This window comes from Coregonus clupeaformis, chromosome 36 (assembly GCF_020615455.1).
Source record: "Coregonus clupeaformis isolate EN_2021a chromosome 36, ASM2061545v1, whole genome shotgun sequence".
In the NCBI taxonomy this organism is placed as follows: Eukaryota; Metazoa; Chordata; class Actinopteri; order Salmoniformes; family Salmonidae; genus Coregonus; species Coregonus clupeaformis.
Window position 1 is genome coordinate 30,046,789 of NC_059227.1, and position 25,191 is coordinate 30,071,979.

At 45.3% G+C, this 25,191-nt stretch overlaps 1 protein-coding gene across 1 annotated transcript; it reads right to left on the reverse strand.

Annotated features, from left to right (window-relative positions):
* Nucleotides 1-24,989, reverse strand: LOC121552568 (frizzled-3-like). Its single transcript, XM_041865521.2, has 9 exons — nt 24,843-24,989; nt 23,347-23,946; nt 9,669-9,865; nt 8,925-9,387; nt 8,413-8,712; nt 7,823-8,074; nt 1,344-1,492; nt 651-908; nt 1-427 (listed from the first exon to the last, which is right to left on the reverse strand). The coding sequence occupies exons 2-9, from the start codon at nt 23,632-23,634 to the stop codon at nt 169-171; spliced, it is 2,166 nt and encodes a 721-aa protein (XP_041721455.1). The 5' UTR covers nt 23,635-23,946; nt 24,843-24,989; the 3' UTR covers nt 1-168.
* Between the last annotated feature and the right edge of the window lie 202 nt (nt 24,990-25,191).

The following is a 25,191-nucleotide window of genomic DNA, read 5'->3' on the forward strand; positions in this document are numbered from 1 at the left end:
TTAATTCAATGAAGTACAAGGGCGGCGTGAAAACCCGCAGACACTCGGCCCTCTGTGGAATGAGTTTGACACCTGTCCTAGACACTTCTTGTATAGCTAAAAGGTTGGCATGGGTTTTAGGGTAGAGGCTAAGGTTCGTTTTGCGAAAAGGAGTTTAGAATTCTCAGTTCAGGCCGTGGCTCCATCCTCCTCTAGGACCCTGTGGATTCCATTGCCGGGGGCGCTCTGAATGGCCTGGGTGACGTTGCTAAGGTCCCTGATGCTGCTGTGCCGTGATTGGCTATCCAGGCGCTGGGTGGAGCCGTGCTTTGATAGGCTGTCTAGCCGGTTGGTGCTGCAGTGTCTAGACCCTGATTGGTCGTTGAGGCGGGGCATGCTGCCATAGGGGAGGCGATCGTCAACTCCACGGAAACTACATGCCGTGTACCTGACAGAGAAGAGGAGAGAGATGGTTGGTCAGGCTTCTGGGACTATACATAACATGACTAATACTCCAGGTTGTTAACACTTACCAAACCCTTTCAGATATACACATTTTCACCTCTTCATCCTTACCTGTTTTCCACATCTGGCTTTTTCCATCCCCAAATCAATTAAATCAATCTGTTCCCACTACCAACTGTCCCCCCCACCATCCCGTCCATCCCTACCTGCTGTCTCTGGATCTATGCAGACTTCCATGGAAGCTGCTCATCTTGCTTCGGGCGCTGCGGACGCTGCTTGCCCGGCTGGTGCTCCCACTGGGGGGCTCGTCCAGCATGGCCAGGTGGGTGGAGGAGGCGTGGGTGGAGGTGCCCTGCGTGGACGTCCCCCTGGACTTCCTCACGATGGGGGTGTTGGGGTCCCGCAGGAGCAGCTGAGCAAAATCTGGCTCCTGGAGTACCTGTCTGCTCTCGTTGACCACGCTACTGGAAAAGGGAGAGCGGGAGGGGGACGAGGAGATGGGGAAGGGAGGGATGGAGGGGAGGGAGAGGCGGAGAAGGGACGGGAGAGAGAAAGGGAAGGTGGAACAGTAGATGAGGAAGGAGGAGTGTGTGGAACAGGGGGTGGGAGAGGGGGTTAATGCTCTGATCACAGGGGAGGGGGGTGAGTGCAGAGAGGGGGCCTATCACTAACAGTACTATACAGCACCCACACCTCTACACAGCACTGTTGACTTTACTTAAAGCCAGCAGGTACAATATATTAAGATGCAGTGCATTGCCTCCATTCCATATCATATACAATAGCATATTTATTTGATCAAATTAAAATGTCCACTAACCGTGCAAGTCATTAGAAAACCATTGATCTTCATGAGAAATATATTGATGTTAGGGAGAGAACATGTTTTAGAGACTTACTCTTTGCGTCTATGTCCGTGGAAGAAGCTGGCCCATTCGAAGCAGGTCTTCTTGCTGCCCACCCAGAACACTGAAGGGATCCCGACTACCAACATCATCAGGTACTTTATGAGGAACAGGGACAGGTTTGGTCTGCTGGTCTGCTCGACCTAGGTCACACATGGAGAGGAGAGAGGTGTGAGTGTGTCTGCCATAAGGGGGTGCTCTACTAAGAATCTGTACTGGAGTGAAACAGTGTGTCTGTGCGTACGTTTGATTGTACATATCTGCTAGGATGCGTGGGTGAGAATGTAGTTCTCAGTAAGTATGACGCTACGGTAGGTTGTCTGCAAGGCAGTGAGGCACTATACTTCTGAGTCGTGTGTGTTTTCCCACATGCATGTATTTTCTAACAGACTCAGCAGCTTATCGCTACAGGCATAAACAAATCAGCAGCCAACACAATGTCATGACTCTCTCTCCTTCCCACTCTCTCCCTCTCATTCTCTCCCCTCTCTCTCGCTCTCATTCCCACCCTTCAACCCGCTCTCATTTTCTCTACTTCCATTCCATCCATCCCCACTCGTTCCCTCTCTCTCTACGTCCCTCCTCTAATTAGATCTCTTTCCCTCCACCCCCCTCTCTCTTCCGTGCTCCCCCTGTAGATTGTGCACCTGTGGCCTCTCCTCATCTTCGCACCCATACCTGTAAATACACAGCATCACTGCACTGCAGTGTAACACCATAGCAGCCTTAGTAAACGCACACACATAGTGTATGTATGTCAGTGGAGGCTGCTGAGGGGAGGACGGCTCATAATAATGTCCAAAATGGAGTCAATGGAATGGTATCAAACACATCAAGCACGTGGTTTCCATGTGGTTGATACCATTCCATTAACTCCATTCCAACCATTATTATGAGCCGTCCTCCCCTCAGCAGCCTCCACTGATGTACAGTATGTGAATATCTATCTCCCTCTATCCCTGTAAGAAACATACACACACTTTTCTCCTGTTTTTTCCGTACACACGCACATACACAGCAGTCCTGATGGCCTCATTATGAGCGGAGCAGGCAGGCAGGCAGAGCAGCCTGGAGCTCAGAGAGCCTCATTATTACAGAATGAGATAAGAAGAGAGACTGAATCACTGGAGCCATACGTCCCTTCAGTGAATATGTCTTATCTTCTAAACTCCTCTACATTGGCATCTCATATGGTTCTGGCCAATTATTCTAATCAGAGGGGAAGTTGTAGAAAGGCACAGGGTGGATGCAGCAGGACTGACCCGTAGAAATAGAATGGCCATCCTTATTCAAGCCAATGGGTCTGTAATGGGTGGACACGTCTAGTGATAATATTTATATGGGCCTGACCCTAGTGGTAGCTCTGGTTGGTTTTCACAGCCTTTCTCTTTCTCTATGACATTACGCACACACTTTAATCCAAAGTGACTGACATTTTCTTATGGGGTGGCCCCTGCGGGAATCAAACTCACGATTGTGGTGTTGCAAGCACCATGCTCTACCAACTGTGCCAGATGGTGAAGCGTGATTCATCACTCCAGAGAACGCATTTCCACTGCTCCAGAGTCCAATGGCGGCGAGCTTTATACTACTTTAGCCGACGCTTGTCATTGCGCTGGGTGATCTTAGGCTTGTGTGCGGCTGCTCGGCCATGGAAACCCATTTCATGAAGCTCCCGACGGACAGTTATTGTGCTGACGTTGCTTCCAGAGGCAGTTTGGAACTCGGTAGTAAGTGTTGCAACCGAGGACATACGACTTTTGAGAGCTACGCGCTTCAGCACTCGGGAGGTCCCGTTCTGTGAGTTTGTGTGGCCTACAACTTCGCGGCTGAGCCGTTGTTGCTCCTAGACGTTTCCACTTCACAATAACAGCAATTACAGTTGATCGGGGCAGCTCTAGCAGGGCAGACATTTTACGAACTGACTTGTTGGAAAGGTGGCATCCTATGACGGTGCCACGTTGAAAGTCACTGAGCTCTTCAGTAAGGCCATTCTACTGCCAATGTTTGTCTATGGAGATTGCATGGCTGTGTGCTCGATTTTATACACCTGTCAACAACGGGTGTGGCTGAAATAGCCGAATCCACTAATTTGAAGGGGTGTCCACATACTTTTGTATATATAGTGTAAATAGGTCTCTGCTGAATCATAGCTTTATAGTATATATGTGCTCTGGGGATGGTCTGTTTGCATGCTAGCTACTGTGTTACTGTATATATGTGTGCTCTGGGGAAGCAGAGTCCTCCCACTCACATCCGCCACACATCACACAGTTATGAAGGGCAGTCAGCAGGCCTACAGAGACCTGGCTGCCCATTCTCAGTCTTTCTCTATAAAAAAAACTAGCCGTTACCAAACCACAGACATTCATCACTATTACATTTTGTCTGTGTAGTTTCGTCCATACAGTAGCTTGTGTAGCTTTACATTCTTCATAGCTGCATAGAACATAGCATAGCCCTTCTCTCTGATCCATTTCCCCCCCAGCAACAGAACCTCTGGGATAGAGAGATGAACTCACTGCTCTCTTATGCAGTAATGTTTGCATGACAGATTAAGGCCCCAAATGACTCTTTGCCTCACCCTGCCTCCAGTCAGCCTTCCCCCTCTGCTTCCCCCATCCCCCAACTGTAACAGGCCTCTAATGCCGTCATAAGCCATCTCTGTTGGGGGTACACACATTCATACACACGAACACACACACACACACACACACACAAACGCATGCACACACACACACACATGTACACACAGACAGACACACATGCACACAAACGCTCTACTGTGTGCCAACCAGCCTTCCTTTAGAACTAACTAAAAGGCAAGAGATTACACACCATCACACATCCAAACGTGGCAATGGAGCTGTTTGGATAAATAGATAGCACTGAAAAACTGCCCCAGTGAGTAGGGTGAGCAGAAGACACTTGCAGCAAACAGCAAGTAGAGCGGATATGCATTATATTTTCACTCCTCTACCCATCAAAACCCTGCTATCTGTGCCACAACAATAACTACTAACACAAAACCTTTAAGGAGGACAGAAAAAGAAGTACAGCACACACATACACACATATATAGACACACACACACACACACAAATGCTACCAACTTACAGTAGTAGCAAGGATGAAGTGTTTGAATTATTAACTGCTTCTCCAGATGAGTGGGGATGTGTTCCACAGCTCCAGGCAGAGAGGAGCTTCTCTGAAGTGCTTCATCTATTAAATAGAACCAACCTGAGATCTCTCCTCGTCTCTGTTTGCACTGGAACACTGGAGCTAGGTGTGTTGGGAATACAACTACTGTGTGAGACCGGAATATGTTTTGTATTCTTTCTCTGTTGTTTTTCTTTCCCGTATTGAATTTGGCACCAAAATTCTATTGCATCTTTTTTCGTGGGACCCCCTGAAAGCTCACTGAGGTCCCTCAGGGGTCCAAGGCCCCCTGGTTGACAATGACTGATGTACTGTAGAGGTTATAATAATATTTGAGTGTAGCTGATTGTAGTTTCTATAAATGGTTACAGTAGGTGTATAATCTGGTATTACCTGGTATGGACAGGTATATGGTATAGTGGTTAGAGTAGATGCAATGTAGCGTAGTGGTTAAGTAGGGGGGTATATGTTACTTACCTGGTAAGACAGGGGATATGGTGTAGTGGTTAGAGCATGGATCTCACCTGACATGGACAGGGGATGTGGTGTAGTGGTTAGAGTATGGATCTCACCTGGTATGGACAGGGGATGTGGTGTAGTGGTTAGAGTATGGATCTCACCTGGTATGGACAGGGGATATGGTGTAGTGGTTAAGGTATGGATCTCACCTTGTATGGACAGGGGATGTGGTGTAGTGGTTAGAGTATGGATCTCACCTTGTATGGACAGGGGATATGGTGTAGTGGTTAAGGTATGGATCTCACCTTGTATGGACAGGGGATGTGGTGTAGTGGTTAGAGTATGGATCTCACCTAGGGCTGTGGTGGTCATGAAATTCTGTCAGCCGGTTATTGTCATGCAAAAGAATATGAGTTGGCCTACTGTATTTTATCTGGCTATGATCCATGCCATAGGCTGTAGGCTTATTCATTTAGCTGACAAGATATGCTTAACGTCCCGTAACATTATTTTATATAATGTGATTTCTCTGTAATGAATGAACTTAGCTGAATGAAATAGAATGGAGTGCGCATATGAAGTGGCTATGTTGAGCTTAAAAGTGATCATTTGAAACAGGTCCTATAGGCTACACTAGATTAAGAATTACTTAGCAACTTTAGTTGTGAATCATACAAACCATAGAATGTAAGTCGCTCTGGATAAGAGCGTCTGCTAAATGACGTAAATGTAAATGTAAATCAAAACATATTATGGGCTGCATGATGCGACTATACGCTATTGATGATTTGAGAAAGTCGGAAAAAAAGCTTGTGCTCCATCTTCGCCTCAGGCTGCACAGCTGTTCTCTCATCAAGTGATCATATTTTCACCCATCAGACTATTCTCAATTTAATCTTGTCTTTACTCATATGTAAAATTTGTTTCCATCAAATGGTTAGGAACAGGGGCAGGGGAAAAAAGACCTGTCCTCCGTCGGCTATGGACTCGAATAGCGAATTGAGGCCACGCGCCTTCTTGCAGGTCCGTTTTTTTCAATGTTGCCGGATAGGCTACTTCGGTTTTATAGAGGAGCTGTGCTTAATATGAGCAGCTGAGAAATAAATATAAAAACACTTATTTCACTCCAAACATCAACCACTGTTTGAGGGGCATGCTCTCGCTGCGCGACAGGCGATATTCCGCCCAAACTCTGTATGCCACGGGTTCCCCAACCCTGTTCCTGCAGCTACCCAGTGCTTAATTTGGGAAACCAAGTGAAATCTGTTCGGGAACATCGATAGTAACATGTTTTCGTAACTTAACATATTTCACTAAACTGTAGACAGCCCATCTGGCAATAAAGGAGAGAGAGGAGAAGATGGAAACGCATAGTGGTGAGATATTCTGTAGCTAAAGGTAATGTGTCAGCCTATTAATTATGAAAACATAAAAAAATTCCCCATTACTAGGCTATTCAAAATCATATACAAATTCACTATAATTGTAAGCTAACTGTAAGCCGCCCTTCAAAATCACTGAACCAACAGCATCTCCTAGGGCTACACATTCTCTCCAAGACTCGTGGATATACATTTTGGAGTATTGCATAAGGTAACCAGTCCATCCAGTATGCATAATAATACAGTCCACACTCAAAGGCGATTACTAGAATTGTTTTTATATTTGGAGTATGGACTAGACCAATTATGTACCAAAGACATCTTAAATCAGTTTTGTTGTATGTTTTTCTGTCATGCATAATATGTCATTTTAATTCAAGGTTTTTGTCGGCCTTGGGCTCATAAGCCTATGCATATGCATAATCTCTAATATGCATATGGGTGTTTTGAATTAATCATCACCTTAGAAAGCGTTGTCCATTTCATTATGTTAGGCTTTGAAACAACATCCACAACAACCATATTTTATACTCAGTTTCAACCTGCTTTTCAACATCTTTCTTCAAATTGATCATCACAGTGAGGTGAGTTTTAAAAGCACATACTGTTTTGATGATAAGTGTTTGATGTGATTTTCGATTGCATTTGCATTGATGTCAGAGTGGTTAGAGGGACAATAGAGCCCTGAGTACCAGGCCATTAGCAGTCTAATGGTCATTAGGGTACTACTAACGTATGTCCTGAGTGCATAAGAGGAGATTACCGTAAATTAACGGTCACATGGAATTTTACTGCGGTGATGACTCATGACTGCCGGTGTGGCGGTAATATGGTCACCGCAGCAGCCCTAATCTCACCTGGTATGGACAGGGGATGTGGTGTAGTGGTTAGAGTATGGATCTCACCTTGTATGGACAGGGGATGTGGTGTAGTGGTTAGAGTATGGATCTCACCTGGTATGGACAGGGGATGTGGTGTAGTGGTTAGAGTATGGATCTCACCTTGTATGGACAGGGGATGTGGTGTAGTGGTTAAGGTATGGATCTCACCTGGTATGGACAGGGGATATGGTGTAGTAGTTAAGGTATGGATCTCACCTGGTATGGACAGGGGATATGGTGTAGTAGTTAAGGTATGGATCTCACCTGGTATGGACAGGGGATGTGGTGTTGTGGTTAGAGTATGGATCTCACCTGGTATGGACAGGGGATATGGTGTAGTAGTTAAGGTATGGATCTCACCTTGTATGGACAGGGGATGTGGTGTAGTGGTTAGAGTATGGATCTCACCTGGTATGGACAGGGGATGTGGTGTAGTAGTTAAGGTATGGATCTCACCTGGTATGGACAGGGGATATGGTGTAGTAGTTAAGGTATGGATCTCACCTGGTATGGACAGGGGATGTGGTGTTGTGGTTAGAGTATGGATCTCACCTGGTATGGACAGGGGATGTGGTTAGAGTATGGATCTCACCTGATATGGACAGGGGATGTGGTACTCTCTGCAGCGCTCCTGCACCCAGGTAGTCTCCCAGACAGTCCTATAGCTGTTCTCATACAGGTAGCAGGCTATGACCGTCAGCAGAGGGACCAGGTAGAGCACAGAGAACACCCCGATACGGATCATAAACTTCACCAGCTTGTCTTGATTCTCCTTCTCCAGAGGGATCTCCATACGCACGCGGTTCAATGCCAGGATGCCCGCTAACAGTAAAGCCACCCCCACCTAGAATCAGAGAGAGTTGATATGGAGGGATTAGACAAAAGATGATGTCATAAGATATGGTATATTGGTTGGGTAGCTAACAATTTCAATAATTTCCTTCAGTTCCATTCAGATCCACTTTCCTATAGATTTTGAGATGTGTATGACTCAGGTATAATCGAAGGAGCAGGCACAGACAGTGTCAACACGTTTACTGAACTTTGTGCACGTGCACACATAAACTTTGCACACACATACCCACAAGGTACATCCCAAATGCCACCCTATTCCATATATAGGGAATAGGCTGCCATTTCTTACACACCTAATCCCACTGTGACTCATTCCAGCCCTCTCACCAGTACATCCAGGCCCAGCGGAACCAGCAGGAACCATCTCAGCGCCGTGCGGTCATACAGCCCCACGAAACACACCCCGCTGACACTATCCCCTTCTATCTTGTTCATGGCCAGCAGAGTGACGGTCAGACAGCCGGGCAGGCCCCAGGCACATGCATGGAAGAGCAGGGCCTTCTTCTCGATGGCCTCGCTGCCCCACTTAGGCACGGCAGCCAGGAACCACGTGATGGTGAGGATGACCCACCACACACTGCCAGCCATGGTGAAGAAGTAGAGCACCATGAAAAGCAAAGTGCACACCTGGAGGAGAGGGAGGGAGGGAGGTTTAAAAAAGACTGAAGACATTGAAAAATCCAAGATCATTGAAAATATCGAACAAAGAAAAATGGGATCATTTCTGCTTCTTTGCTATAATAGCCCTGAATGTCAAAGAGAAAATTGAAAATCAATCGATCGATTCGTTAATTTAAACAATCAGTAATCAATCAATCACTACGCCGATGATGGGTCACCTTGTTATGGGAGCCCTGGGTGACGGTGGACGCCCGGAAGCGCCCGGGGCTCGCTGCGTTGCACGCCACCCTGTCTTCCAATAGGAAGCCCAGGAAGAAGACCAGGGACACCATCATGTAGCACACGGCGTAGAAGATGATTGGCCGCTCCGGGTAGCGGAACCTGGACACGTCAATGAGGAAGGTGAGGAAGGTGAAGAGGGTTGCAGAGAGACATACGATAGACACCACGCCGATGAAGTAGCGGGCAAAGACCAGCTCGTCCCGCTGGAAGTACATGTTGGGGCAGGGGGGCGAGCAGTCCCTCACACCCAGGAAGGTGTAGCCCAGGTCGGGGTCGATCTTGAGCTCGCGGGGGCACCAGAAGCCATAGTCGCGCTGGACAGAGATGGGCAACTCTGTGGAATCTGAGCTGGACAGCAGATCTACAGGACGAGGGTATGGCTCGTCACAGTCTGGGAACCTGGGGGACGGAGAGGAAACAGCTTATGTTAGACACATATTTCAATTACAGAAAGACACAAAGGTAGTATTTTACAATACTGTTTCCACTGTTTTTACCTCGTATTTGCAATGAAATCATGTGTTACTATTGTGTAATTACCATTTTGCCATGTCATTCTTATTGATGTTGAAATGACCAGGTATTTCCTGATAAGTTAATGGTAAAAGGAATGATACCCCAAAACATATATGTGCCCCAGGTGTGTAAAAGTGTACCCTACAGTACAGTAGACTACTAACCTGTTACAGTCCATCTCTTCTGGCCAGGTGACTCCGAACATGTCCATGAGTTTGTAGCAGTCTCTCTTGGCTCTCTGGCACAGCCGTCGGCAGGGCAGTGTCATGCGTCCGTATTCTGTACACACCGGAGTGTAGAGGGCACATAGGAACATCCTGAGTTCTGACGAACACTGCAGGTTCACCATGGGGTGGAAGGGCTGCGGAGGGGAGAGGAAAACGCATGACTGTCAGGAGGTGTATAGTCACTGCTGTGTATGAGAGGGCGAGGGGGTATGGTGTGTGTCTGTGTGTCTGTGTCACACACGTCATACGTCTAATGTCATATACAATCATACACACAGAGACACTTGTACACACCGTATGTCAAACACACTGTGCATCTACCACGGAACATGTCAAACACTCAACGTCTCAGCATTAAAGAGACACAAACAGACAACAGAACAGTCATCTAAAGCAGAGCATTATTCATGTGAAGCCAAAATGAGAACACAAACAGACAGTAACATCTTGTCTGACATAGTTTGGAGATGACTCAAAAACACAACTCTGTCCCCTATCCTCATAATCCTCCTCTACCCCCTTTCTCCCCCCGCCTGGCACAATAAGACAGAGGGAGGAGAAGGAGGGAGGGAGAGAGGAGGAGTAGGACAGGCTTGGTAACCCAACCCCCCGTTCATCAGATACCCGGCACAGGCAGGGGCTCTGGAGAGTCCTTTGTGTTTGGGGGAGGGCCACGCTGTTACACACACACACACACAGACACACAGACACACACACACACACACTTCCCTCTCTGCCAAAATGCATTCAGGAAGAGAACGGTAGCTAGCTAGCAGTTGTGAGGCATGGCTTTAGTATGCAAATCCCCAGGGGGAGTGAAGAAAGGGCCCCCACCGGCCCCCAGCCCCACCCAGGGCCAAGCTAGACGCATCCTGCTCCTGCTGGGGCCAGCCTTTGTGACAGTGACAGGGAGAGGGGGAGTGGGGGAGGGGGACAAGACAGGGACCCAAGCAGCAAAAATGGGAAGATGAGCTATATGGAATTTCATTAATAGGGAGTAATAGTGGTGGGTATTGGAACAGAACAGGGTTTTTCTTCAGTGGATATGTATTAAATATACACTATATATACAAAAGTATGTGGACACCCCTTCAGATTAGTGGATTCGGCTATTTCAGCCACACCCGTTGCTGACAGGTGTATACAATCGAGCACACAGCCATGCAATCTCCATAGACAAACATTGTCAGTAGAATGGCCTTACTGAAGAGCTCAGTGACTTTCAACGTGGAACTGTCATTGTGAAGTGGAAACGTCTAGGAGCAACAATGGCTCAGCCGCGAAGTGGTAGGCCACACAAGAACGGGACCGCTGAGTGCTGAAGCGCATAGTGCGTAAAAATAGTCTGTCCTCGGTTGCAACACTCACTACAGAGTTCCAAACTGCCTCTGGAAGCAACGTCAGCACAATAACCATTCGTCGTGAGCTTCATGAAATGGGTTTCCATGGCCGAGCAGCCTAAGCTCACCATGCGCAATGCCAAGTGTCGGCTGCAGTGGTGAAAAGCTCGCCGCCATTGGACTCTGGAGCAGTGGAAATGCGTTCTCTGGAGTGATTAATCACTCTTCACCATCTGGCAGTGCAATGGACGAATCCGGGTTTGGTGGATGCCAGGTGAACGCTACCTGCCCCATTGCATAGTGCTAACTGTAACGTTTGGTGGAAGAGGAATAATGGTCTGGGGCTGTTTTTCATGGTTCAAGCTAGGCCCCTTAGTTCCAGTGAAGGGAAATCTTAACGCTACAGCATACAATGACATTCTAGACGATTCTGCGCTTCCAACTTTGTGGCAACAGTTTGGGGAAAGCCCTTTCCTGTTTCAGCATGACAATGCCCACATGCACAAAGCGAGGTCCATACAGAAATGGTTTGTCGAGATCGGTGTGGAAGAACTTGACTGGCCTCAACCCCATAGAAAACCTTTGGGATGAATTGTAACACTGACTGCGAGCCAGGTCTAATCGTCCAACACCAGTGCCCGACCTCACGAACGCTCTTGAGGCTGAATGGAAGCAAGTCCCCGCAGCAATGTTCCAACATCTAGTGGAAAGCCTTCCCAGAAGAGTGGAGGCTGTTAAAGCAGCAAAGGGGGGATCAACTACATATTAATGCCCATGATACTGGAATGAGATGTTTGAAGAGCAGGTGTCCACATACTTTTGGTAATGTAGTGTAGATGCAATAGTGGTGTAAACATGCCAGAAATCTGGTCATGGTGTTACAGTACATTCATCTATTATAGTGACCATAGGGATGGATGGTAGAACTGGTGCTGATTTGGTTGGTTGTTTTGCATTGGCAATGCTTGCCTTTTACCAATAGATTATTGAATGTCTGGTGGAATACAGTATGGCTGACTAAATGTAATACTGTCTATATTTATGAAACAATAATGAACAAATAATAGTTGAATTATTATAATGAATTATTCCCCCATTTTATGCCATTTGTCAGTGGTTGACATTTTTGTAACCTCTACAGATAAGGTTTACGGTTGTATATAAAACAGATACTCCACCCGTTCGCTGTGAATTCATGTAAAAGACTGTGGTCTCTGATGACCGTCAGACAGACGTGCATAGTATGCAGATAACATATGGCTAGTAGCTAGCGAGGGATGTACGCTACATGTTATGGTCTGATAAACCCAGCTCACTCTGACCCAAACCCACAATAGACCTCTGTTTTATTTAATGTCAAACATGCTGTTTATAATCTCCGAACATGAGAAATGTGATTATTAAATATGGGTCAATGGGACGTTGTGTGACTAAACATAACCTATATTAATGTAATCTATATTAATGTAAACTATTTTAACTTAACCTATATTAATTTTACCTATATTAACTTAAAGCTGCAATATGTAACTATTTAGGCGGCCCGACCAAATTCACATAGAAAGGTGAGTTATGGATCTGTTATTCTAAGGTGAGTTAAAGATCTGCAAGTCTAAGAAGCAGTAGATCTGTTCTATGTGCGATATTTCTATGCTTCCCGTTTCTTTTTTGCATCTTTTACTTTCGGCTTGTACACCAGCTTCAAACAGCTGAAAATATTGAAAATATATGGTACAATGATTATCTATTCTATACATTGCTTGTTTTGTCACATAAACTGAAAATGGGCGAACTATTCGAATTTTAGCAACCAGGAAATGGCAGAGCGATTTCTGCATAGTGCACCTTTAACCTATATTAAATATGCACTATGTAGAAATCACTCTGCCATTTCCTGGTTGCTAAAATTATAATAGTGCACCTATTTTCAGTTTATGTAACAGAACAAGCAGTCATTGTGTAGAGAATCACTGTACAATCTAAACCACTGTGAAATATGTTTTCCATTTGCAAAAATATTGTATTTTCAGCTGTTTGAAGCTGGTGTACAAAACCGAAGGTAAAAGACACACAAACAAAACTTAAAAACAGGAAATAGCGCACATAGAACAGATCTACCGCTTCTTAGACTTGCTTTCAGCGAGAATGAAAGATCTATAACTAACATTTCTATGTGAATTTGGTGAGGTCACCCAAAAAGTTACATATTGTAGCTTTAACTTAACCTATATTAACTTAACCTATTTTAAGTCTCCAAGAAAGAGGAATACACAGCAGCACTATTATATTCAATACCACATACACTCCCTCACACACACACACACACACACTCTCTCTCTTCCTATGACTAGGATAGGAGGCGCATCCACCTTGTCATCCATCATCACCATAGCTTAGCCTACATATTACACCATTCATTCATCGTAATTCATTCTAATGTAGAAATGTAGACGGAATTCCACTTCTGACACCAGTGTTCAGTCTGGGCTGTCTCCCAGACGCCTGCGTGTATTTAAAAGGATTAGGACGGCTGTTAGGCTTGCCGATTCCCACACAAAGAACCCACATCACATCCACATCCAGACAGCTTTTGTAAATGCTTTGTACATATCAAACACAATATTTCTGCTTTCAGATTTTCAATTGACCATAACATAAAGGAGGTAACGTTGATGTGTGGTTTTATTAGATGGTTTAGTGACTGTTGGAACATAGGGCTCAGACAGACATCTGAGATGACTGACATCCTCTGGACAAAATATTGAATACAGTTTCATTTTTTAAAATCCACACATACAGTATTTGAGTCTACAGATGTACAGGACAGGACGGCTAGCATGTTGCACTCGCCTGGGGAAAATTATTTAACTGCATTAAATTGAAAAAACAAATGCCACGCGTCCTCATCATCACCAGGGAAATGAATTTATTTTGTGTAGGTTTTACTGTGTTTGATCACTTACTACTGCATCTGTACTAGTCTGACTTATTCGTGTTTATGTGTATTTTAGTAGATTGGTTCACTTCCACACCTGTCAAAAACAGATCAGTCAAACCAATCAATTCTGAATAAATGGACCGTCTGCAGACACAAGGCCCAAAACAGTCTCGCTTGAGGCGATGGTAACATAGGAAGAAACACAGAATTAAGTAGAGCGTATTATAGGATCTCTATGGGGAAGAACTTCCTTCATAGCAACCGATCTGTGTATGCCTTCGAGCATTCCTTTTCATTAAACCAAGATCTTATGACACACCTGGCACCATCTTCTTAATCAAATATTTGAGATCAAACGAGCAGGCAAACACATCCACGTTGATCTGCTCTGTATAGAATTAAACAGGGTGGCACCCTTCCTTTGCCTTCACCAGCCTCCAGTCCGGTGACATGCATTACCTCATCAGAGCCCTGTCATGGTGCATTACACACACAGACAGGACAGGGATGATCTAATGAACTTCAAGTGGATCTGGGGTTTCCTTTCTTCTGCTCTCTGCCTCCTCACTTCCAGGGCAGATGTGTGCTCTAGGAGGATATGAATGTATGGTACAGGGTGTGTGTGTGTGTGTATGTGTGTGTGTGTGTGTGTGTGTGTGTGTGTGTGTGTGTGTGTGTGTGTGTGTGTGTGTGTGTGTGTGTGTGTGTGTGTGTGTGTGTGTGTGTGTGTGTGTGTGTGTGTGTGCGTGCGTGCGTGCGTGCGTGCGTGCGTGCGTGCGTGCGTGCGTGCGTGCGTGCGTGCGTGCGTGCGTGCGTGCGTGCGTGCGTGCGTGCGTGCGTGCGCGCGCGCGTGTGTGTGTGTGTGTGTCCAGCAAACTATTCTAGTCTAGCTTTTCCTGCATGGGACTCCAAGAGCGAAGAAACGTTTTTAAGGAGAGAGGCCAGCGGAGCACACCTTGATTGCGAATTGCGCAAGAGACAGAGGCTATAAGTTAGAAGCTTATTATGCATAACCCATCATTAAATATAAGGCTAATCCTGCTTTCGATTTATTACCTGAAACAGGTAGGCTAGGTCAGGACATCTATATATAGGGCTATATATCAATCTAGAACAGGATGATCTATTTTGGATGCAATTTGAATGGAGTTGATGGAGAGAGAGAAAGACTGCGAGAGTGGTCGCGCAAGCCCTGATTTAAACTGATTTAAAGCAACAATATTCAAGTGATGTTTTAAAACTCTGCAGCTGCAATTTAAAAACAATTATCTTTACAATAAAAATAAGGTGACCCCCGAAAGCCAGATGAGATGGGTAAATTAGACGTGCATTCTGTCTTTAGCATAGACTATGCTGGAGCAAATGCAGGCCTACCCATTACAAGAATAAAAGTTACCAAGATGAGATGATAGGTCTATATGCATTGTGAACTGCGCTTCATACTGAGATGGGCTGTCTGTCCCCACCCTGAGCATTGATGATTCCTCATGTAGAGGTTGTAGAGAACCCAGATTTAGACGTTGCATATAATTTAACAGTTCCATTTCACACCATGCTGTTCATATTAATAATTTATTATAATTTACTGGTTTCTCACAGTTACAATGGCTTGCAAAAGTATTCACCCCCCTTGGCATTTTTCCTATTTTGTTGCCTTACAACTTGGAATTAAAATTGATTTTTGGGGGGTTTGTATCATTTGATTTACACAACATGCCTACCACTTTGAAGATGCATAATATTTTTTCTTGTGAAACAAACAAGAAATAAGACAAAAAAACAGAAAACTTGAGCGTGCATAACTATTCACCCCCCCAAAGTAAATACTTTGTAGAGCCACCTTTTGCAGCAATTACAGCTGCAAGTCTCTTGGGGTATGTCTCTATAAGCTTGGCACATCTAGCCACTGGGATTTTTGCCCATTCTTCAAGGCAAAACTGCTCCAGCTCCTTCAAGTTGGATGGGTTCCGCTGGTGTACAGCAATCTTTAAGTCATACCACAGATTCTCAATTGGATTTAGGTCTGGGCTTTGACTAGGCCATTCCAAGACATTTAAATGTTTCCCCTTAAACCACTCGAGTGTTGCTGTAGCAGTATGCTTAGGGTCATTGTCCTGCTGGAAGGTGAACCTCCGTCCCAGTCTCAAATCTCTGGAAGACTGAAACAGGTTTCCCTCAAGAATTTCCCTGTATTTAGCGCCATCCATCATTCCTTCAATTCTGACCAGTTTCCCAGTCCCTGACGATTAAAAACATCCCCACAGCATGATGTTGCCACCACCATGCTTCACTGTACGGATGGTGTTCTCGGGGTGATGAGAGGTGTTGGGTTTGTGCCAGACATGGTGTTTTCCTTGATGGCCAAAAAGCTCAATTTTAGTCTCATCTGACCAGAGTACCTTCTTTCACATGTTTGGGGAGTCTCCCACATGCCTTTTGGCAAACACCAAACCTGTTTGCTTATTTTTTTCTTTAAGCAATGGTTTTTTCTGGCCACTCTTCCGTAAAGCCCAGCTCTGTGGAGTGTATGGCTTAAAGTGGTCCTATGGACAGATACTCCAATCTTCACTGTGGAGCTTTGCAGCTCCTTCAGGGTTATCTTTGGTCTCTTTGTTGCCTCTCTGATTAATGCCCTCCTTGCCTGGTCTGTGAGGTTTGGTGGGCGGCCCTCTCTCGGCAGGTTTGTTGTGGTGCCATATTCTTTAAATTTTTTATTGGTGGATTTAATGGTGCTCCGTGGGATGTTCAAAGTTTCTGATATTTTTTTATAACCCAACCCTGATCTGTACTTCTCCACAACTTTGTCCCTGACCTGTTTGGAGAGCTCCTTGGTCTTCATGGTGCCGCTTGCTTGGTGGTGCCCCTTGCTTAGTGGTGTTGCAGACTCTGGGGCCTTTCAGAACAGGTGTATATATACTGAGATCATGTGACAGATCATGTGACACTTAGATTGCACACAGGTGGACTTTATTTAACTAATTATGTGACTTCTGAAGGTAGTTGGTTGCACCAGATCTTATTTAGGGGCTTCATAGCAAAGGGAGTGAATACATATGCGCGCACAAGTATTATTTTTTATTTCACTTCACCAATGAATACTTTTGCAAGGCACTGTATTTATCCCGGGAGAAGGGAGTGGTTTTGGGTGGTAAATCCCGGTAAATCTCAGTAACCGGTTCCGCCATTCAACCCTAGTGTGTCTCTATCTTTATCCATATGGCAGCCCAAACAAATGTAAAGACGTCTTGTCTTGTGTCCTCTGGAACAGAACAGTGGATTATGGTAACTTGGTCACATTAGAAACAGCTGCTCTGTGTGTGTGTGTGTGTGTGTGTGTGTGTGTGTGTGTGTGTGTGTGTGTGTGTGTGTGTGTGTGTGTGTGTGTGTGTGTGTGTGTGTGTGTGTGTGTGTGTGTGTGTGTGTGTCTGTGGGCGCGTGTGTCTGTGTGTGCCAGAGGTTGGCCTGCTTTTGCCCCCGAGTCCCCTCACTCCACTGTTACTATTTAAGTGGCTCAAGCGTGTAAAACATACAATTCTGTCAAGTGCTGTTCTAGCCCTGAGGAGAAGTATGATAATGCAATTTCAACTCGCAGTAATGTGATTATGTATTTATGGGTCTAGTTAAGAGATTTTGGATCTCCGTAAAAGTGGTCAAATTAGATGCAGTCATCTGGAAAAGGCTGCCCTCAAAAACACATCAATAAAAAAACAAATTGCTACTTTGAGAATTGTGTGTGTGTGACATTTTTTTATTTGTAGATATCTATTTCAAGACCGGTCCGGTAAAGCTTATTTTTTACTCAAATGAAATCACTGATAAGAGAATGAATGACAGATCAATCAACAATGTACTGTATCTACGCAGACAACTGATCTGAGTGATTTACTACTTTTAAATATCTGGAAGAAGTCTCTCTCACAATTTACTGGATTCATCTTCCATTCCCATCTATCCCTCCCTCAATCCACTCCCGCTTTCTCCTCTTTCCCTCCCATCCTCTCTCTCCCCCTCTCTGCTCCTTCCTTCCTTTCCCCCTCTCTGCGCAATTCTCTGCATTTCTACCCTGACTGACATGGCAACGGCTGATGCACCAACGGACGGACGGAGGGACTAGTTTGAGGGCGGGGCCGTGGTGTGTTCAGCAGGGGTCAGAGGGCGACGAGCGGGGACCACCTCCTGAGAGCCACAGAAAGCTTGCTCCTTTGTTAACAACACAATTGGGACCGGTTTCCCAGGCAACCGTGCAGTGTACCTCGCATGGGGGAAGGGGAGGGAGTGAAGGACAAAAGACTGAGATATGGCAGAGGAGAGAAAGGGAGAGAAGGATGGGCCACCTCCTCCTTCAGCTAGCCGGCCGTGTTATTCACATAACTGTTTATTAACCACACACACCAGTTGTTGTTGTTGGAGAGAGAGAGAGAGAGAGAGAGAGAGAGAGAGAGAGAGAGAGAGAGAGAGAGAGAGAGAGAGAGAGAGAGAGAGAGAGAGAGAGAGAGAGAGAGAGAGAGAGAGAGAGAGAGAGAGAGAGAGAGAGAGAGAGAGAGAGAGAGAGAGAGAGACTCCATTCTGTTCAGAGCTTATAAACAGCATGTTTGACATTAAATAAAACAGAGGTCTATTGTGGGTTTGGGTCAGAGTGAGCTGGGTTTATCAGACCATAACATGTAGCGTACATCCCTCGCTAGCTACTAGCCATATGTTATCTGCATACTATGCACGTCTGTCTGACGGTCATCAGAGACCACAGTCTTTTACATGAATTCACAGTGAACGGGTGGAGTATCTGTTTTATATACAACCGTAAACCTTATCTGTAGAGGTTACAAAAATGTCACCCACTGACAAATGGCATAAAATGGGGGAATAATTAATTATAATAATTCAACTATTATTTGTTCATTATTGTTTCATAAATATAGACAGTATTACATTTAGTCAGCCATACTGTATATTCCACCAGACATTCAATAATCTATTGGTAAAAGGCAAGCATTGCCAATGCAAAACAACCAACCAAATCAGCACCAGTTCTACCATCCATCCCTATGGTCACTATAATAGATGAATGTACTGTAACACCATGACCTTGAGAGTACTCCTGAGTGGGGCAGTGGTCTAAGGCACTGCATCGCAGTGCTAACTGAACTGTGCCACTAGAGATCCTGGTTCGAATCCAGGCTCTGTCGCAGCCGGCCGCGACCGGGAGACTCATGGGCGGCGCACAATTGGCCCAGCGTCATCCAGGGTAGGGGAGGGAATGGCCGGCAGGGATGTAGCTCAGTTGATAGAGCATGGCGTTTGCAACGCCAGGGTTGTGGGTTTGATTCCCACGGGGGGCCAGTATAAAAAAATAATAATATGTTTTCACTAACTGTAAGTCGCTCTGGATAAGAGTGTCTGCTAAATGACTAAAATGTAAATGTAATGACCAGATTTCTGGCATGTTTACACCACTATTGTATCTACACTACATTACCAAAAGTATGTGGACCACCTGCTCGTCGAACATCTCATTCCAAAATCATGGGCATTAATATGTAGTTGATCCCCCCTTTGCTGCTTTAACAGCCTCCACTCTTCTGGGAAGGCTTTCCACTAGATGTTGGAACATTGCTGTGGGGACTTGCTTCCATTCAGCCACAAGAGCATTAGTGAGGTCGGGCACTGATGTTGGGCGATTAGGGCTGGCTTGCATGTCGGCGTTCCAATTCATCCCAAAGGTGTTCGATGGGGTTGAGGTCAGCGCTCTGTGCAGGCCAATCAAGTTCTTCCACACCAATCTCGACAATCCATTTCTGTATGGACCTCGCTTTGTGCACGGGGGCATTGTCATGCTGAAACAGGAAAGGGCCTTCCTCAAACTGTTGCCACAAAGTTGGAAGCACAGAATCGTCTAGAATGTCATTGTATGTTGTAGCGGTTAGATTTCTGTTCACTGGAACTAAGGGGCCTAACTTGAACCATGAAAAACAGCCCCAGACCATTATTCCTCCTCCACCAAACTTTACAGTTGGCACTATGCATTGGGGCAGGTAGCGTTCTTTTGGCATCCACCAAACCCAGATTTGTCCATCGGACTGCAAGATGGTGAAGTGTGATTCATCACTCCAGAGAACACGTTTCCACTGCTCCAGAGCCCAATGGCGGTGAGCTTTACACCACTCCAGCCGACGCTTGGCATTGCACATGGTGATCTTAGGCTTGTGTGCGGCTGCTCGGCCATGGAAACCCATTTCATGAAGCCCCCGACAAACAGTTATTGTGCTGACGCTGCTTCCAGAGGCAGTTTGGAACTCTGTAGTGAGTGTTGCAACAGAGGACAGACAATTTTTACACGCTATGCGCTTCAGCACTCGGCAGTCCCTTTCTGTGAACTTGTGTGGCCTACCACTTCGCGGCTGAGCCGTTGTTGATCCTAGACGTTTCCACTTCACAATAACAGCACTTACAGTTGACCGGGGCAGCTCTAGCAGGGCAGAAATTTGACGAACTGACTTGTTGGAAAGGTGGCATCCTATGACGGTGCAACATTGAAAGTCACTGAGCTCTTCAGTCAGGCCATTCTACTCTCAGTGTTTGTCTATGGAGATTGCATGGCTGTGTGCTCAATTCTATACACCTGTCAGCAACAGGTGTGGCTGAAATAGCCGAATCCACTAATTTGAAGGGGTGTCCACATACTTTTGTATTTATACTGTATTTATCTGTTTATCTCCTTTCTCTTTCTACCCTCACCAGTCAGATCTATGGAGTTATATTAGTCCCATCAGAAATGGAATCTGAGTAAATTCATATGGAATTTCTGATGGCACTAATATCACTCCGTACAGATGTACCACCTAAGCTCTCTCTCTTAGCAAGCACAGAGGATGGCACCGAAATAGCAGATTCCCAGCCTTCAGGCTGCTGTCCCACTTCAGCAGTGGGGTTATATTGAGGTCAGTCACAGCCACAACAATCCCCAACGACTGACTGGTAGTTTATTTTGAGAGATGTGTAATTTGAGCAACCAAATGGTCAGCTACCACAAAGCCAAAAAGCAGAAGCCAAACTGAAAAACACTATAATGTAGGATGATTAAATGAGGGTGGGGGTTTGGGGGGATGTAGATACTGAGTGTTTTTTTTACCCTAGAGACAAGGGCTAGCCAGTTATGCTACATTTCCCAGCCCCAACCTCATTTAGAAGGAAAAGACATGAAGGTTTTTAAAGACACAGCACTTCTGAGGGTTTTCTCTCCAGACAGGGATGAAAGGAAGCCATTGGTTCTCGTCCAAGTCACAATTTATCCACGCTACAAGCCATTCATTATCATTATCATGGCTATTGGGTGGACCTAATTCCCTTTCAAATCAACTGTCAATCCTCATTTGGCTTTTTCTCTTCTTAAAGGCTCTGGTATTCTCCCGTGGACCGGTCGGCCATGCCAAGGCTAGTATAAGGAGACAACATGGACATAGAGATAGAGAGGCGTTTTGGAACCACAGTCTTCATTATCTATTGGGATTCATGTGTTTTCCAAACATCAAACTAGCTTTTGAATGGGCTAACAGAGACATGCTGGTGAAAGCATGTCTAATCAAACTGAACTGTTGTCTCTAACCAAAAGCCTCAGTCTAGTGCACATTCAAACTAAACAAGTGTAAAAAACCTGGGCAAAAAAATTACAGTGAAGATACATTCTCCTGGTTTATAATATAGTTGTAAGTCAAGCTAACTGGCTCACATCTAGAGCAGTTTTTGTACATTTTGTATATTTGTATATTTATGCTTTTGGGTTATGAATCGCAACTGACTAAACCCCTCCAACTGAGGTCGGGATCTCAGGAATATTTTGGGAATGCTACAGGGAATGGCATGGGATATTTAAAAGGGATAAGCTGGGTTCACTTAGTGCAGATGTGATGTAGTGCCTCTCTCTATCTCCCGAGGCCAGGGCACATTCAGAGCAGAGGTTGGTTACATAACCCCCACATATGCCTTGCACTCTCGCTCGCTCTCTCTCTCCCTCTCTCTCCCCCTCATTCTCTTACTCTCCCTCTCTCTTTCTCCCTCTCTCTCTCTCCCCCGCTCTCTCTCCCTCTCTGCCTCCTCCATCTCAGTCCACTACTAGTAGAATAGGAACAGGTGGGTGGATAGGGCTCGGCATTCAGCATCATCCCCTCCATCGCCCCTCTGAGCTGGACAGGGCAGGGCAGAGTGAGGTGGGTAGTGGTGGAGAGTGGGGTTGGGTGGCATGGATCAGATGGATGGATGGGGGGATGGAAAGTCATCCACTAAGTACTGGATAGATTAATCTACATAGATAGATATACATACCACTAGATTAACCTAACGAGGCAATGTAGCTGCTCTCTGATTGAGTTCAAATGCCAACAATCAACCTTGTAAAGAGGATCATGCAAAGGCAAGGACACATCCATGCATTATAGCCGCCAGCTCTGTGTGTGTATGTGTGAGTGTGTGATTGTGTGCATGTATGCGTGTGTGTGTTACAGCTCCATAGATTACGGAAGTAGAACACTAAACATTGGTAAATAATGCACTGTACAGGCAGCTTAATCCGGCGGCAGCTTGAATCAAACATTATATCATGACCAGGACTGTACATTCACTTCACTTCAGCAGAGTGGATCTAGATTCTAGCCAAACGTTAAGCCCACTAAGCAAAGCCTGTTATATAAAATGGGTTTTTATAGTCTTTAGAGCAGAAATGACTCGAACTCGACTCTAGTTGCTGTTGGCTTGTCTGTCACAACGGAAATAGCAGGTTGCTTCAGAAGACTAGACCACCACACAGTTCACTTCACAGAGTCATTTAATAATTGATGGTTTTAAAAATGGCCCCAAAAGAAATGTTAAAAGTTAATTTATCACATAATGTTTTTGTAATATATTCTCAGTCCCCTGGGCTAGAGGAGCCGACTAAAAGTAGGCTACCACTTTGATATTATCAACATTACCAGTTATCCATGGTAACACTGTCTGCTACTGCTATGATGTCCATGGGGCAGACAGACCATAGAATCTGGCACAGATAAGGACAGCGCGGTAAAACAGTACAGCTACAGTATGTGTCTCTTCATCCAGACACATGATACTACTCAAGCACTTGACTAAACCCTGCATCTTTCTATCCCAACTAATTGAGAGAGAGAGAGAGAGAGAGAGAGAGAGAGAGAGAGAGAGAGAGAGAGAGAGAGAGAGAGAGAGAGAGAGAGAGAGAGAGAGAGAGAGAGAGAGAGAGAGAAAGAGAAAGAGAAAGAGAGAGAGAGAGAGAGAGAGCGCGAGAGAGAGAGAGAGAGAGAGACATGAAACACAGTGAGTCAGTGTTTACCTCCATGGCGAGCGCGGCGGTCTGCTGATCGTAGTGGTTGAGGAGGTTGGGCATGAAGGTGGAGTTATAGAGCAGCCCCTGACACATGCGCAGGGTGATAGGTTCACAGGTGAACATGCTGTGGCTCCCAGCAGCAGACTCCATGGGGATGGCCTCTACCACCACCGCTGGAGCCATCAGCAGGGACATACACAGCACCCACAGCAGCCCCATGGTCCCCGCATGCAGGGGCAGGGGTGAAGAGGGACCCAGGCTGGGCACAGGGGCAGGCCGAATCATCTGCCTCATTCACAAAGGTCGGTGCAAGAGAGAGAGATCACGAGTGGTACAGGTAAGTGACAGTCAGGGGAGAGACTGGTCCTATTCCTGGTCTCAGAGAGTGACAGTCTGTGTGCGTGGGTATAATCCAAGATGGCCGCCATGGCTGAAGCTGGCTGTATCCATCACCCTCTTGAGTCATAGGAGCTCCATCACCTGAGCATGAGGCCTGATGTTGGGTGTTGGACCACTTCTCACCACATTGCTGTGTTTATACACAGAATATAAACAATGATTTGGATCAGAGTGGATCCCTGCAGTAGGCGTAGATGTCAAAAGGATCTGGGGGGAGAATAAAGAGGGGGGAAAGTAAGCACATTGTAGCCTGAATAACAAATGCTTACAAAATGTAAATAATTGTAAATCCAACTACACAATATGTTAAGAGGCACTTTATGAGAAATTATCCATTATAATCTTTTCATGGTGATTATAATCTGGCATGTGGGTGGATATGGAATAAGTGAATTTGGGTGGATATGGAATAAGTGAATTAGTGCACCAATTATATTTCTGTAGTAGCCTGACAGTAAAATAATAGTACAGTTATTGCAATTTGCATTATATCTTGTTTCTATAAATATGTGCACACCCTGTTGGAAGAGGATTATTCACTAGAACCTATTTTCCACAGCATCCTTTACCACTAACAGATCATGGACTTTCAAATATGACACGTAATACAACCGAAACATTTGACACAATATTTGATATTTCACAATTGAATATACTGGTAGTGGCTTGCACTGTAGGCAAATGACTGTGCGTAATAGCATTTACTGACGTCTTCGGCAGGCTTTTCGCGCATTACATGCTTAGAACCATCTTACAAAACTACTGGTAAATAGACACAACAGTGATGACATGAAACTATAGTAGTTTTTATCTGTCAAAGTCAGCTGGCCACTCCTCCGACAGCGCGTAATGGACAAACACATTTTATCCGATAAATAAAAATGTTATGAAGCAGAACAAAAGATGACGGTTGGGCTACTTCATCTCAACTGATAGTGACCGTATGTAGACTAGTCTACCTAAACTGAATCTATACAGGCGTATCCCGATGGTATAATGTTACTACGATCCCGCCAGCCGTTTTGGCAATACGTGTCCACAATTCTGTAACATAAAATATCTAGGGGAGTGCCAGAAAATATAACAAAATAAGAAGATTTTACCTTTCTGTCGGGAAGATAATTCACGTGTAGGGGTCTTCGCTGCTCCTCGAGGCCGTAACAATGAGTGAATAGCCCACTCCTCGCCTGCTCCCTCTCTCCCTCCTCCTTTCCCAGCAGGTTTACAAATGATGTCCTCGAAGAGCGAGAGCGCGCATTAAACACAGACGCGCAGCAAACTGAACTCAATAGCCTACCTTTTCAGTTTGAAATGACACAATTATTTGTTTGAATGATTCACGCATTTTGTGTGGGCTGAAGGCCTGTCTACAAAGAATAAAATAAAAATGGAAAGAAGTGAGAGAAATGTGGAGAATATAGGCTATGACTTCATTGCAAGAAGTCATCAAAC